A 14,333-nucleotide genomic window follows, 5' to 3' on the forward strand; every position below is an offset into this window, starting at 1 on the left:
GATGTATTAAATGGCCTTCGAAATGTATGTGAAAGTAGAATCTTTCCTGAGGTAATTAGTTGATTTTCCTTAGTTTCATGCAATATAAACTGTTGATGTTAATATATTGCATTCACAGTTTTTTTTTGTTTTTTTTGCCTAATTTCCTGTTTTAAATTGGAAATAATAATATAAAATAGATTAACTGCACTTTCAAATAATATGCAGTCTTTAGTGGTATTTCAAGAAATGTCTTACCTACATAAAAATGACTTCGTACATGGAATGATTTGTGTGGACTGCTAATAAGTTTATTAAGTTCGTTTATTAGGATTTCTGCTCTTTCTATTGTAAATTATCTCATGGTAATAAAATGTTATCTGATTTTTACAGATGTTATGTGATTTATACTACAAATGTTACGCAGCCGATGTTATTTTAATGTATGTGATCGAGCGCGTTTAATCTTATTTAACTTAGGCATTGTAAGCCATAGCTACTTTATAGTCTTGTTTTTAAATACAAAAAATAGGGAGTGCATGCTAATTTTATGAAGATGAACATATTTTACTCTGCAATTCTCCATGTGGATTGTTACATAATTGTGTGATTTCTTAATATTTCTTGAATTAAACATACTCTGTTAAAAAAGACCACAACTTGAAAGTTAAAAGAAAAACAATTGTATAAAAATGGCTTACAGTAATATATTTTCTCATGTTAAAGAGATCAGATAGTTCTTTACACTGTCTCTTGCCCATAAGTAAATTTATTTTTTGAAATTAATTTTTCTTAAATGTTTTCTCTCAGTTTTCAATTTCCTTTTTAACAGTGTAAATAAAATCTTCTAGTAAAATTTGCCTCTTATAAGTAGTCAAATATTAACTACATTTTGTAAATAAATTGTAACTCCTACATTAAGAAAATAGTTTACCAAAAATCGTGAAAAATCGTGACACCTGTGCCATCAACATCAGCTTCCCCTCTAAGAGCGATTTCGCCCTTTGACTTTGTCATACCGAGCATGCTTCAATTTTCAGAGGGTGATGCTGACATATTTACCAGTGGCATCACCAAATCTCAGGTGTTAGGCCTTGTACACATGAGGGCGTTAGATGCCGCGTTAAGCGCTCGTTTGTCAAACGCGCGTTAGCCAAATACATAGAAACAAATGGGATCGTACACATGCAAACGCGCGCTTTGAATCAACGTCGCCAAATCGCGACGCTTGTAGTTTTCACTTCAACCGCTACGTTTGCAGCGCGCTTCGAGTTACTATACTGGGCATTAGAACGTACACATGTGCTCAGTCGAGCGCGCGCTTTTGCTCGGTTTTGACGTGAATTGTGTGATCTGTGAGTGATCTTAACATTGTTTTGATCTGTTTGTGTATGTACAATGGAAGCGGAAGCGTTTGACACAGAATTGTTTATTGATGAAGTCGAAAAAAGAAGATGCATCTGGGACACGGAGTGTCCAGATTATAAAAATAGAGTCTTGAAAAAGTCTGCTTGGCAGGAGATTGTGGATGTGTTTGCAGAAAAAAACATGACAAAGGAAGAGAAGACACTTTTAGGTAAATATACAAAGCATAATTAGTATTAATTAATGATACATTTATTCAAATTGTAATACGTTAAATCAATAAAATTAAGGCAGTATGTCTTTATACAAGTACCACATATTTGTAATACAAATGCACTAGAGTGCACTTATGAAATAAGTCAGTGTTTTGTGTTCACAACATCTTATACACTAATGTTATCAGCAGTGTATATTTCACATAAACGCTTACACCATGCGGTCTTGCCAAGGGAGTTTCCCGTCCGTAACGAAGTACTGCGTAAACTTGTCCCTCACAGTTCTTGCGTAGTTACATGCCCGAGGAACTTGCCATGTGCCATCAACACTTTCAAATGGTGCTTGATAATAAGTTTCTTCCTCCCTGAAGCCATCTTTGCGTCTAACGTAATTGTGTAGAACGCAGCACGCCAATACAATTGACTCAGCAAAATCGATGTTAACATTCAGAGCTCTATGGAATACTCGCCACTTGTTAGCCTTTATTCCAAAAGTGCATTCTATGTAGCGGCGAGCCCTTGAAAGTCTATAGTTAAAGATTTTTTTAACATGGGGAAGCTGCTTTCCTACGTAAGGACACATGATGTTTTTAGATAGACCAAAAGCATCATCCCCAAGAAATACGTAAGATAAACTAGTGTTATCTAATGCTGTTATTGGTTTAGGTGCTGGGACGTTTAACGTTTCTTCAGATAAGTGTTTGTAAAACAATGATTCTTGGAAAATTGTGGAGTCATTACTTTTGCCATAAGACCCTACATTAACATAAAGAAAGCAATAGTTTGCATCACACACTGCCAGAAGAACAGTTGAAAAAAAATGTTTGTAGTTGTGATAAAGAGATCCAGAGGGTTGCACAATCCTTATGTGCTTACCATCGACACATCCTAAGACATGGGGGAAATTTGCATATTTAAAAAATTCATTGCTGATTTTTATCCATCTTTCTTCTGAGATAGGAGGCATGCATATAGGTTTGAGAACTCTCCACAGAGCTGAGCATACTTGTCGTACTATATTAGCGATTGTTGATTTTCCCAACTTGTAGGTGTAATGGAGGTCAGCAAAGGATGTTCCTGTTGCCAAATACCTGGAAAAGTACAAACTATCTGTAGTTTTATGCTTTGTAGGGAGTAAAATGTAGATTATAATAAAAATAACCGCTAATATGTGCGTTGATATATATATATTTTTTTTTCAGGCAATACGTTGCAGAAAAAATGGAAACATGTTCGAGACAACTATTCTAGAGAGCTAAAGAAACAAGAAACTTTGAAATCTGGTTCTGGGGCAAGTAAGTCTAACCCATACATATATTTTCAACGCCTTCAGTTCTTGCAACCTATTGTAACTAACAAAGCTGTTACTGATAGCCTAGAAAACAGCAATGAATTGGATGATGAAACAGAATTGCTGCATTCTCAGCCACGTTCAGATGAGCCCCAAACAAGGGCTGTTGATAAGAACGTCAATAGCAACAAAAGGTTTAAGATAAACCCTGTGGACAAGCAATTCATTGATATTTTAAACAAAAGTGTTGCTCTTAGGGAACAAAGACATGCAGAAGTTCCAAATAAGGATGATGATGACAAACTATTTTGTATGTCTTTGTACACTGAGCTCCAAAAAGTACCTGCACATGGGCGGCTCCGTACAAAAATACAGTTATTAGAAGTCATTCAGAGGGCCCAAGAATTCTATAACCCCTCACAAATTCCCCAAGTGCCTCCGAGTTATTACTCATCGTACCCACCACCCCAGACATTCAATCAAATGAATTACGGATCCAATGTTCAAAGGCACCAATTTCAAACGGTTCAAGAAAGTTCCTCCTCTGGATTACTCATGGGTTACAGCAGCCAATCAGCACCAATGAGCCCGACACCATCTGTGGCATCAACAGCACTATCGCCAACGGACAGCACCATTTCTCAAGCAAACACGGATTTTTCTGATATTTACGATTAATAAATTTGTTTCTAAAACATTACTTTGTCAATTAGGCTAATTTTTTCTAATTGAGGTTTAATAAAAAATATTGTTGTCATTCTTATATTTAAACGTATAATATGAATTGTAATAAAATACCTTAATGTTACAACGAGTTTTTCTTCTGGTGAAATTGCATCCCTCACAACATATTCACAAGGTAATATATCATCAGTGACTAAAGATAATAATTCATCAAATGAACTTATACTCATACGGAAGTAGTTGAAAAACTTGTTGGGGTATTCCCTTAATTTTGGGTATAGCGTCACAATGAACCCGGTCATCTATTAGGGGATGAACCCACCATCGTCTTTGTCTTCTTTGCCGAGCCTTGTATTTACGGTGCAATAACCAAAAACAGGTAAACTCCTCTAACTCCATGTGTTCGCACTGAGTACGCTGGTCCAACTGCCAGATGCCGAGTCTTGCGCTGTCAGCCAACGTGCACTCGACTCGGCGTCCAACGCCCTCATGTGTACGGTTTCACAATTTGCCAACGCCCTCATGAGTACTTTACCTAAACAACACCAAACTTAAAAAGAGAGGGTGATGCCACAAATCAAAAGTGCGGGTTTCGGCGGAGAAAGCGCCAGAAAGTCGAGAAACTTATGTCAACAGACCAAGTCCAGCAGCTGTTGTCTGCTCAAAGAGCCACAACGTCTGCTCTTGAGGACATCAAGAGTATGATGCAAGAGAGGAACAACATTGAAAAGTGGAAGGCGGAGGAGATGAAGGAGCGCAAAAATGTTGAGAAGAGAAAAGCGGATGCTTTGGAAAGAATTGCCGATGTTTCATCTCGACATTTTGTTTAGTTTTTTTAATTAAGTTTATGTTTAATTTCTTTTTTTTTATATATATATATGAATAAAAATTAGTAAATTTTAAACATGTATTTCCAATTTTTTTTATGTATTTGTATATTATAGAGAAAATATTTATTGTTTTATATTTTTTGGCATATATGATAATATTTTATACTTTTATAGCAGGTTTGAAACAATTTTCACTTACCATTTTCTTTCATTGTTAGGAATTCAAAAATTTTTTATTTAAGAGTATAAATTTCTTGTAATTGTACTCAAAGTTTCAATTAACAAGATTGCAGTTTTATTTAAAGTCTAGTGAACTTATGGACTGACAGTTAAAAAAAAAATTTGGTGCTTGCATATTCTCTCTTCAGGATGCAGATATAAGATTATTTGTATACTTAATATTTCTATTATATTTTATTATATGCCAGCTACTGGTCTGTCTTTATAACCAAAATTTTAAATCTAACTCAAAAGTAGAGACAATTCTTGAGTGTAATTTCGTTGATTTAATTTTTCTCTTAACGTGTTCGCATGTTGTGGCGGTAGTTCACTTATTAAAATACTTAGTACTACTTATACAAACTGGACACTTATTTTGCTTACTTTATTGCCATTTCGCTAAACCAACTGTTATAAACTTTCAGTTAAAAAACATACACCGATGAAAGACAATATATTTTAAAGCAACTAATAATTTGGATTTCAGATTCAGTTCAAAATATAAGACAGCATAACAAATTAAATGAGTATGTACCTTAAAGCCAGTCTTTACACATTTATTCAATGTGTTGTAATTGAAATAAACTTACGTGAACTAACAAGTTTTATTTAAACCTAGCATTACGTTAATTACCATTAACCGCAAGAAACTAAACAGTATAACTTATAAAAATTAATATAAAATTTTCTGTAGGTGTTTTTCTACTTTGCTTAAATTAGATTCAATCCTANTGTAGTTAACGAATGTTTCAAAGATTCAGATTGATAAAAGTTCAATTCTCGCAAATATATGAGTGTGTATGCTACCACCTCAGAAAAGAAACATTCTTAACTTCGTTCAAATTTTTTCCATTTTGATTCAATGTTAGCGACTTTTTTGTATTAATACTTTCAGAACACAAATGTTAATTTCAGTAATAACATGAAAAATAACTAGTGCATAGCTAACGAAGTAGGGTAAAACAACGTTTAAGAGCACAAAAAATATTTAAGAATGCAGACAGCTGTTTCGGAGACTCAAAGGGCAACCTTCATCGGTGCAACATCTTTTCTGTTGCACTGATGAAGGTTGCCCTTTGACCATCCGAAACAGCTGTCTGCATTCTTAAATATTTTTTGTGCTCTTAAACGTTGTTTTACCTTACTTTGTATTCCAGCACAAAGGTCGCCCTTCTGTGTATTTATTAGTGCATAGCTTAATTTAAAATACTTCTTACATACTACTATGCAACTTCTTTTGAGAGAATTGGCGAGTTTCTAGTCAAGCTTCAAGAATTTTAGCAGGATTCGAAGGTACTAAAATACGCCAATGCCAATCTCATTGTGTAACCCCTAAACTTTCTCGAAGTTTTTGTTCTCTCTCTGAGACTAACCATCATTAATAACAGGCGTGTTCTTAGGGAGGGGGTCTGTCTTGAGAAGTACAATAGTTATCTTTTGGGTCGGAGAGGATATCCCAATTTAAATTAGCGTTTAAGATAATGTTCCAATTTTTTACCGCCAGTGAAGTTTACAGAGGGAGAGCCTCATTTTAAAAAAACTCTCACTTTAAAATGGTGTGACGAGTTTGGTCAAATAATGTAATGTGGTAAGCCTAACACGTGCTACCTTTTTGTAAAAGACAGCTCGCAGAAAAGCTCCTTCTCTTAATAGATAGCAACAAGGGCAAAACATTAAATTTGAGAAAAAACATTTAATTTGAAGAAAAAAAAAGAAATATTTTTATAACATGCACAAAACCTTTATTTATAAAGATTCTTATCTTTTATTTCTGCATAATGACATGAAAAAGAAAATAATATAAACAAGTTGATCAAGAATAAATCAGTTACATTACAGTACAACTTAAATCACATCAACAATCATTACATTATATCTGGCGACAAAAAAGGTGGTTAAAACAGATGCAAAACTAGTATTTCATCGTAAATGGAAAAATAAACATTAAAGTTAAGATGTCAGATAATTAAGATAAAGTTATTTGCTGGCATATATTGTACAAAAGTACAGTCGAACTCGTTTATAACGAGCACAAAGGGACCGTAACATGTACTCGTTAAATCCGAGTGCTCGTAATAAACGGGTCCTTAAGGCAGGCGTGCAACCAGAAGAGGGGGGGGGGTAGGAGGTCAAATTATTGAGTTTACATAAAATTAAATTAATACTTACTTACTTTAATTAATTTCATTAAATACTTTTCTTAATTTAATGACAACCCCCCAACCAGCAAAAAATTTCTAGTTGCGCTACAGTCTTAAAGGAAAGAAGCAATAAACGGAAAGAAAAATAAAGGAAAAGATTCTTACCAAAACATTAATTTTTTTCATTAATCTACATATTTAAAATAGTAGTTTGTTAGCTTACTTTGAAGTTTCAGTTCGCGTTTTTTTTTATTTTATTTCGCGTGCATTTCTTATCATTTTGAAAAAAAGATTGCAAGACAGAAAAATATTGCTCGCTAAAACCGGGTCTTGCTCGTTAAAAGCGACTTCTGTTCCGTAGACTTAACATTGATCCAACCAAATATTCTCGTTATAAACGAGTTCGACTGTACTTGTTTTCATTTGTAATTTGTTGCCGATTCCTGAAACCTTTGAAAACTCTAAACTTTATCGCTCACTCGGAAATATCGCATGAACTAAATACCTCTAAAGTTTTGAACTAATTCTTTATGTACTTGTTAAGAAATTTTAAAAAATGTATACTATGTACAGTAGAGTGCCGGTTATCCAAACTGCTTGGAGCCGAACGTGGTTCAGATAGTTGGAAAGTGTTTAAAAACTAGGTTAAATGAGTATTTATGCACTAACTTCCCTTCACACTTTTTCCAGGCTTAGGACTGGCAGTACTATATAAAATAGCTCTGGCGTGTTTAAAACTTTTTTTTTTTTAAAATTTTAAAAAGCAATTAAACAGCAAACATACGCATAACTTTTTCGCTCACATTAGCTTCCCGTTGCCCTGGATTGAAGGGAACTCCTGTGTCAAAAGGCACATCGGCTCCGCAGATACTTATTTATTCAAAGATTACATTCTCTTTGATGCACATATTGTGCAACACAGCACAGGCATTTATGAATTGTGCTGCAGTTTCTGGCGAGTAATTTAGCACTCTGTGCTTTAAAAGGCACCGAAATCTACTTTTCAGTATTCCATTGCACGGTTCAACGGTACCCCTGCCAGAAACGTGCTTCCAATTGTATTCTTCTTTAGAGGAAGACAAGTTGTCCCCACTGATGGGAGTTAGCAGCCATGGCTCAAGAGGATATCCAGAATCTCCTATTCGAATAAACAATAGACAACAATTAGGCTATGAATATTACAATACTATAGTTACATTCTGAAATGAGATTAGTAAAAGCCATTTCTTTGATATTAATACAAAAAACTGATACGTTTTGTCTCAAATATATTCCATCCCTTAGATGAAACTATCACAAAAATTTAAAAAAATTATGTTATTGAATTAATTTACAAATTGAATAAAAAACTGAATATAATTTTAAATCCACTCTTTTCAATATGTTTACATTCTGTATTAGACTTTTTTGACTAATATTCCTTTTAAATAAAAGTTGCTAAATATAGTTTATTTTTTAATGAAATAAATTAATTTATTAACAAAAATTTTTACTGACATTTTTATTGAGCTGGTGTTATGATAGTGGTTCTGAACCTGTATGTTGGTTAATGGATTAGTGTCTATTCTTATCGGACAAATTTATAAAAACTTCTTAATGAAAAACAATAAGTGGAGAAAAGTTTTTTCGAATAGGAAACGGTTAATTGATCTTAAATTTAAATATGTACACATGTGATTAATAAATATAAATTAAAATAATTTATTATAACAGCTATTACCCAAGAGCCATGTGTCATTCAGTTTGGCTTGTTGAAGCCATCTTCGTAGTTCACTTGATTTCCAAACGTACGCGTCATGACTGCTGCCAGGGAATCTTGCAGAAATATTCAAAATGTTTTGCTGCATATCAACAACCTATAAATATTGAAGTTGTATTACATTAATGGTTATTATATTTGATGAGAACATGTACACATTACAAATGAACTTAAATAACAGATACAAGCTAAAGATAGACTTGAACAAGAAATAATTTTTTTAAAAAATATGTCTTACAAGTTGAACATTAAGTGAATGGAAATTTTTCCGATTCACATAGTTCAGTTCCCTGTGAGTGTCGTCATCTTTCGGAGCAATTATTGTAATGTGGGTGCAGTCGATTGTGCTTATCACACCATAAAATCCTGAATATTCGTAAAACTCTTGTTTTAACAAGTCATGTTACTGAAAGAAAAAAAAAGTTTTTAATGCATACTAAGATAAAAAACTGATTCTATTTATTTAGCTTATAAAAATTTAAGTAATAAGATAAATAAAATTCTACAAAAATGTACCAAAAAAAATAGTGTCCTAAAGGGGAATGACAGGCTTATTATACCGAGTTTTGTGATTTTTAATGGACAGCATGTATGGCATAATATGATTAACTCTTAATATCTATTTACTTCATAAAGTTTGAAAACATTTAGGCTGACTCCATATCTTGAGTGCAAGTTGGTGTATTGGCTTAGTCATTTTTTTTTTTTTTTTTCACCAGATTCTATGTTTTACAATCATTTGGATTTCTAAATTCTTATTTATCTATGCTAACACACAACTATAAATTATGTTAAGAAAATATTTTGCAGGAAAAAAAAACGTTTTTCTCAATGTTAAGATACAGAAAGTGGCACAATTTGCTACGATAAGTTAAAAAATTTAAAATTAACCATTTAAAAAAAAGAGACTTATTTTTAAAACACTTGTAAGAAATGGAAATATCTTTCAATAAATCAAACGGAATAGAATAATCGTGATAAAATGTATCTATATATTCTGTATGTTTAACAAAAGCAAGATTTTAAACAAACAATGTTGCATAAAATTGTCCTAAATTCTAATAAGGTTTCTTGTTTCATTACAAAAAGTTTGTTCGGTTTAAAGCAAGTACATTCTTACACTAAAAATATTTTATAAGCATAAAAAAAGTTGTTAATTGAGTATAACAATTACCTTGTCTGAAGAGGAAATCGAATATAATCATTCATCACACTGTTGAGGGCAGATGAAACACTAAGAATGCAATTGCTCACACTTTGCTGAGACATGCAAACAGTGAAGTCTTGGCCCACGAACCTTTGATAGGAGCCTGACGCATAAAAGTTGAGGGCTGTGATTAACCAAAAAAAATTAAGTTTGAGTTACAACAGTATTTCTTCACACTTATAAATATTTTCCTGATAAATTGGTTATTACGAACTAAAGAAGAGTAATATTACAAAAAATATAACATATTAATATTTTATATAGACTTTAACTCTACCTGAAATTAAGTGTCCATTACTCATAAGTTACGACAAGTAATTTAAGTTATTCATGTTGGTATCTTAATATTGGTAGACGGAAAAAAAGGTCCCGGTAAAAAGGGTCCCTGGAAAAAAAGGTCCCGGTAAAAAAGGTACCTTAATAGGGAAAATCTGTAGGGATATTTCCCCTCTCGCTTTCTGGGCAGCATGAAAGCTTCTCGTTGTTTCAATGAATATTCTTTTTATCTGAAATAATTCAGATTAGATCATTGAGGTAAGGAGAAGGGTAAGGGGGGGGGACTTATGGGCTGGTTGTATTACGCTTTTCTTTTTTTTTAATTTTATTTCATTTATTTATTATTTCTTCAAGCGGGAAGATACTATTTAAATTTTTCAATAATGTTTTAATTTTTCTTTTTAATTTTTTTAAGTGAAAAATGTGTTATTTTCTATTTTAAATTGTATTTTGTGAAGAAGTTGCTAATGTGAGGCTTAAAGTAGCCAATCGGGGAAGTTTGGAGGATTTATGTGTTGGATGTTTATTCGTGATTGGAGGTGAAAGTATTGGTCCTTTTTAATTAGTTGAAAACGCGCGGAAAAGAAAAAGAAAAAAAACATGCACGGAACGGCAAAAAGCGCTTCAATCTAATCTTCTCATTTCAAATATTTTCCCCCACAGAATTTTCCCAACACAGGTACCTTTTTTACCGGAACCTTTTTTTCCTAGAACAGTTTTATCACAGTAGATGTTCGTTCGTATGGAAAGGAAGGTGACAGTACAATTTTTCAAAGGTCTAACCTTAACAAAAATCTTCAGTCAGGGACTATTACCCTTCCGAAACCAAAGAACCTTCCTGGAACTAAAATATTGTGCCCACATGTTTTTGTCGGGGATGCAGCATTTGCATTAATCTCGGCAATGATGAAACCTTTCCCCGAAAGTCAAACTCAAGCAAATGTTGAAAAAGCACTATATAATTACAGATTATGCAGAGCTAGGCGGACATCTGAAAATGCCTTTGGTATTCTATGCCAGTATTTCAGAGTGTTTTTCACCCCAATCGCACGTAAAATTGAAACTGTGAGGTAAACTTGTGCTAGCAAGCTGCATCTTGCACAATATGCTGCGCAAAAGAAAAATACCATGTCCCTTAGAACCAAAAAAAGGAACAAACAATGCAATGCCGGACAAAAATTTAACAAATCTTGCTGCAACAGGATCGAAACATGCATCTTTCAGAGCCGAGTATATCCGGCAAAATTTTTCGCAATATTTCAGCAGCAAAGAGGGTGATCTGAAATGGCAAAATAATAAAATAACACGCACTGCTTAATGTTTTATTTAACTGTATCAAATCATAATCAATTTAATTTCAATTTTAGATATTCTCCATTTTAAAGTTTTTTGTTGTTTCAAATTTTATTTCCCTAAGTTTGTGCTAAGCTGCAATAGAAAAATTTAAGTTAAAATTTCACTTTAATGTTAATCTTCACCTTCCTTTCTATGCAAACTAACATCCACTGAGAAAAAAACAGTAATTTGCATCATCAACAACTTTAATTTCTTAATCTAATTTTGTGTATTTTTTATTCCAATTATTTGTTCTTATTTTTTGCTGAATTTTGTATCCTGTTGTTATATTACTTTTTATTATTTCATGAATATATATATATATATATATATATATATTTATCATGGATCGGTATACTTTTGCTTGTTTTATATTTTTACTGACTTTTGTATCCATCTGAAACTGTGAAATTCTTAAGATTTTCTTATTATTATTATAGTTCATCTTGTTATTTATAGACTTCAAATTTCATGAAAGAAACCACTTTAACACTTGTACCTTAATTTTAGCTTTCATCTAATATTTAATTGTTCATCTATGTACTTAGAATAAATAGTTATTTACCTTTTATATATTGAGGTATTTGAAAATTAAGTTCATAAATATATTGAGGGGTCACAGTACCCTTGCAAAATTTTTTTTTTAAGTAGAAGTATAATCATTCATTTTGTGGAACGACGATTCTAGGTGCCGGAGACTGGTTGGAATGAAACCGATTCCAATTCCAGCCAAGAAACTCTTTCCAAGGTGTTCGTGGTGGGGAAAAATAATTCCCGTTGGAACGTGACGTCATTCCCAGATAGAATTTCATTCCATGGAGGCGATTTTCCTAATGTCGACTCCCAGGCACTTCCACCAGCGGCGGTTCTATTTGGCAACTGTTTCATCGCCTAATCTGGTGAGAAGCAACCCTATGCCCGCCTCAATTTGTTTTAAACTCGCGCTAAAATCGCAAGCAAATACCAGCACTATGGATATTTTTAAAAATTTCGTGTTACCCGAGTTAAGTAAAAATTTTACTCTCCTTTTGGACGAAAAAAGTTCAAATGATGATAAAGTAATACTTCGTTCTTCAATAGAGGAAGAAGAAGAAGAAAAATTTGTCGAAGCATACAGCGACATTACCCACACATGCTGGAATGTTTACTACTGTTACGGCGACTTCACAAACTGAGCGATTAGGTGCCAATAGGGCAGCCCCTTCTTCATCAACCAATCAGAAGGACTTTGAGGGCTTGCCCTGAAAGGGTGAAGAATCTTGAGGAGCCGTCCGGAACTGGGAAGCTGAGCAGTCTGAAGGAAGGACGCTGGAGTGAGGGAGAAAGGGTCAAGGGTATGTTGGCTTTATTTATACTTTAATTATGTAGCTTTGTGAGAGTTAGGGTTTAATTGTTTTGTAATTATCAAGATGTGTATTTAGATAATCAGGATTAAAATTAATTATAATTTATAGATTTGTTGTTTTCATATTATTTAAACTAATTAAAATTTAGGGATCCACGTGTGAATATACAGGTAATGACATAATTATTAGATCTTACTAAATAACAATGCAATGTACTGTGAACTTCGTATCACTACCACAGGACAAATTTATCAAGGTGAGTTTTCATTTTGCAAATTGGTGTATTAATAAATGTTGATCGCGATATTTCTTTAATGAATATGGCTTTTTTTGTTGAACCACTTTTCTTTTAGAATGAACTTCTAATTGTAAACAATTAAATTGCAAACATTCTTATTATTGAATGTAAACAGTGTAGTATGCAGTTAAGAACTTTTATTAACTCTTTATAAAGTAATTTTTAATATTTCAGGTCATGTATGCTGTGGAAGAAAGTAAATTACAGTCAGCCTATAATGAAATGAAAAACGGCATAAAAGTCCATCCCGAATATTTGAGACGCATGGAAACTTTCTTCCAGCGACGGAAAGAATGGACCTCTGTAGATCGCCAAAAATATTTGATACGAGGCCACAATACCAATAATTTTGCCGTGGCCTCTATCCGAATATTGAAAGATGTTGTGCTATATCGAACGAAGGCATATAATACTGTAGCTCTTATTGTGTCAGAGTGGGACAACTATTTACGAATGAAATTGTTGGATTTTGCTAATGGTAGAAGGACCGCCCTGTACACAAAGTCAGCTGAGGATATAAACATTCATTTTCAGGAATGCATAAAAGTGAACAATAATACCTATACTGTGCCAAGTGCAACAAAAATTGATACTTTTTATGAGGTAAATACCGAAATTGGCCATTGTACATGCGTGAGTGGACGGACTGGTGTTTTTGTAAGCACCTATTATATTTGCATCAGCAATTAAACGTGCCCATCCCAACAGTGTCAATATTCGATGCAAATGAGCATTTGGCCTTTTTAGCATTAGGAGAGAAATGCCCTACTGTAGAGTTCTATCAAAAAATGGATACCATTGCTGATAAACACAAAGGAAATTCTTCTAATATACTTGCAGTCAATATGGAGAATTCCATATCTCAGCCTGAACACCAGGAAATGCTAACTGTTGTTCTTGCATCAATAGAAGAGAAAGATGAGCTCTTGCAACAGCTTACAATTTTACTTAAAAACGACATTAGCAAATCAACTGTTTGCAAATTAACTAATGTAATAAAAATATTGATAAATCCAGAGCTGGAATTACACAAGTAGTTTTTTTTTTATTTTCATTTTACCGATCATAAAAAGTTTTATATAATAAAATTGTGTTCATCTAATAAATATATATTAATTGCTACACAATTTTAACTATTGATGATCAAAAAGTGTAAAAAAAAAGTAAAAAGGAGTAGATAAAATAGAAGACAAATTTAACCATATAGCAGTTATTAAAAATGCTTGATACTACGTTAGTATGTTATCTAATAAATTTTTGTAGCTGTCGAGTCATAAGTCCTCTTTAATTTTAATGTAATCGAAAAATATTTGTTAAAGAATTGGTATCAAAACAATTTTTAATACTATATATGACTTCAAGACATTAATTTAAGGAAAAATGAGACA

The 14,333-nt window shown here is 32.9% G+C and overlaps 1 protein-coding gene and 2 long non-coding RNA genes across 3 annotated transcripts; 2 read left to right on the forward strand and 1 right to left on the reverse strand.

Annotated features, from left to right (window-relative positions):
* Positions 1-1,289: 1,289 nt before the first annotated feature.
* On the forward strand, positions 1,290-3,528 carry LOC122271625 (uncharacterized). Its single transcript, XM_071187009.1, has 2 exons — positions 1,290-1,555; positions 2,747-3,528. Exons 1-2 carry the CDS (start codon positions 1,378-1,380, stop codon positions 3,526-3,528), a joined length of 960 nt encoding a protein of 319 aa, XP_071043110.1. The 5' UTR covers positions 1,290-1,377.
* Positions 3,529-6,302: 2,774 nt separating this feature from the next.
* On the reverse strand, positions 6,303-12,483 carry LOC107440175 (uncharacterized). Its single transcript, XR_011637917.1, has 2 exons — positions 8,445-12,483; positions 6,303-7,862 (listed from the first exon to the last, which is right to left on the reverse strand). It is a non-coding gene; the product is annotated as an uncharacterized lncRNA (long non-coding RNA).
* Positions 12,484-12,580: 97 nt separating this feature from the next.
* LOC139426693 (uncharacterized) lies at positions 12,581-13,961 on the forward strand. The gene is made up of 2 exons (XR_011637918.1): positions 12,581-12,635; positions 13,120-13,961. It is a non-coding gene; the product is annotated as an uncharacterized lncRNA (long non-coding RNA).
* Positions 13,962-14,333: the final 372 nt, after the last annotated feature.

This window comes from Parasteatoda tepidariorum, chromosome 10, assembly GCF_043381705.1.
Source record: "Parasteatoda tepidariorum isolate YZ-2023 chromosome 10, CAS_Ptep_4.0, whole genome shotgun sequence".
NCBI lineage: Eukaryota > Metazoa > Arthropoda > Arachnida > Araneae > Theridiidae > Parasteatoda > Parasteatoda tepidariorum.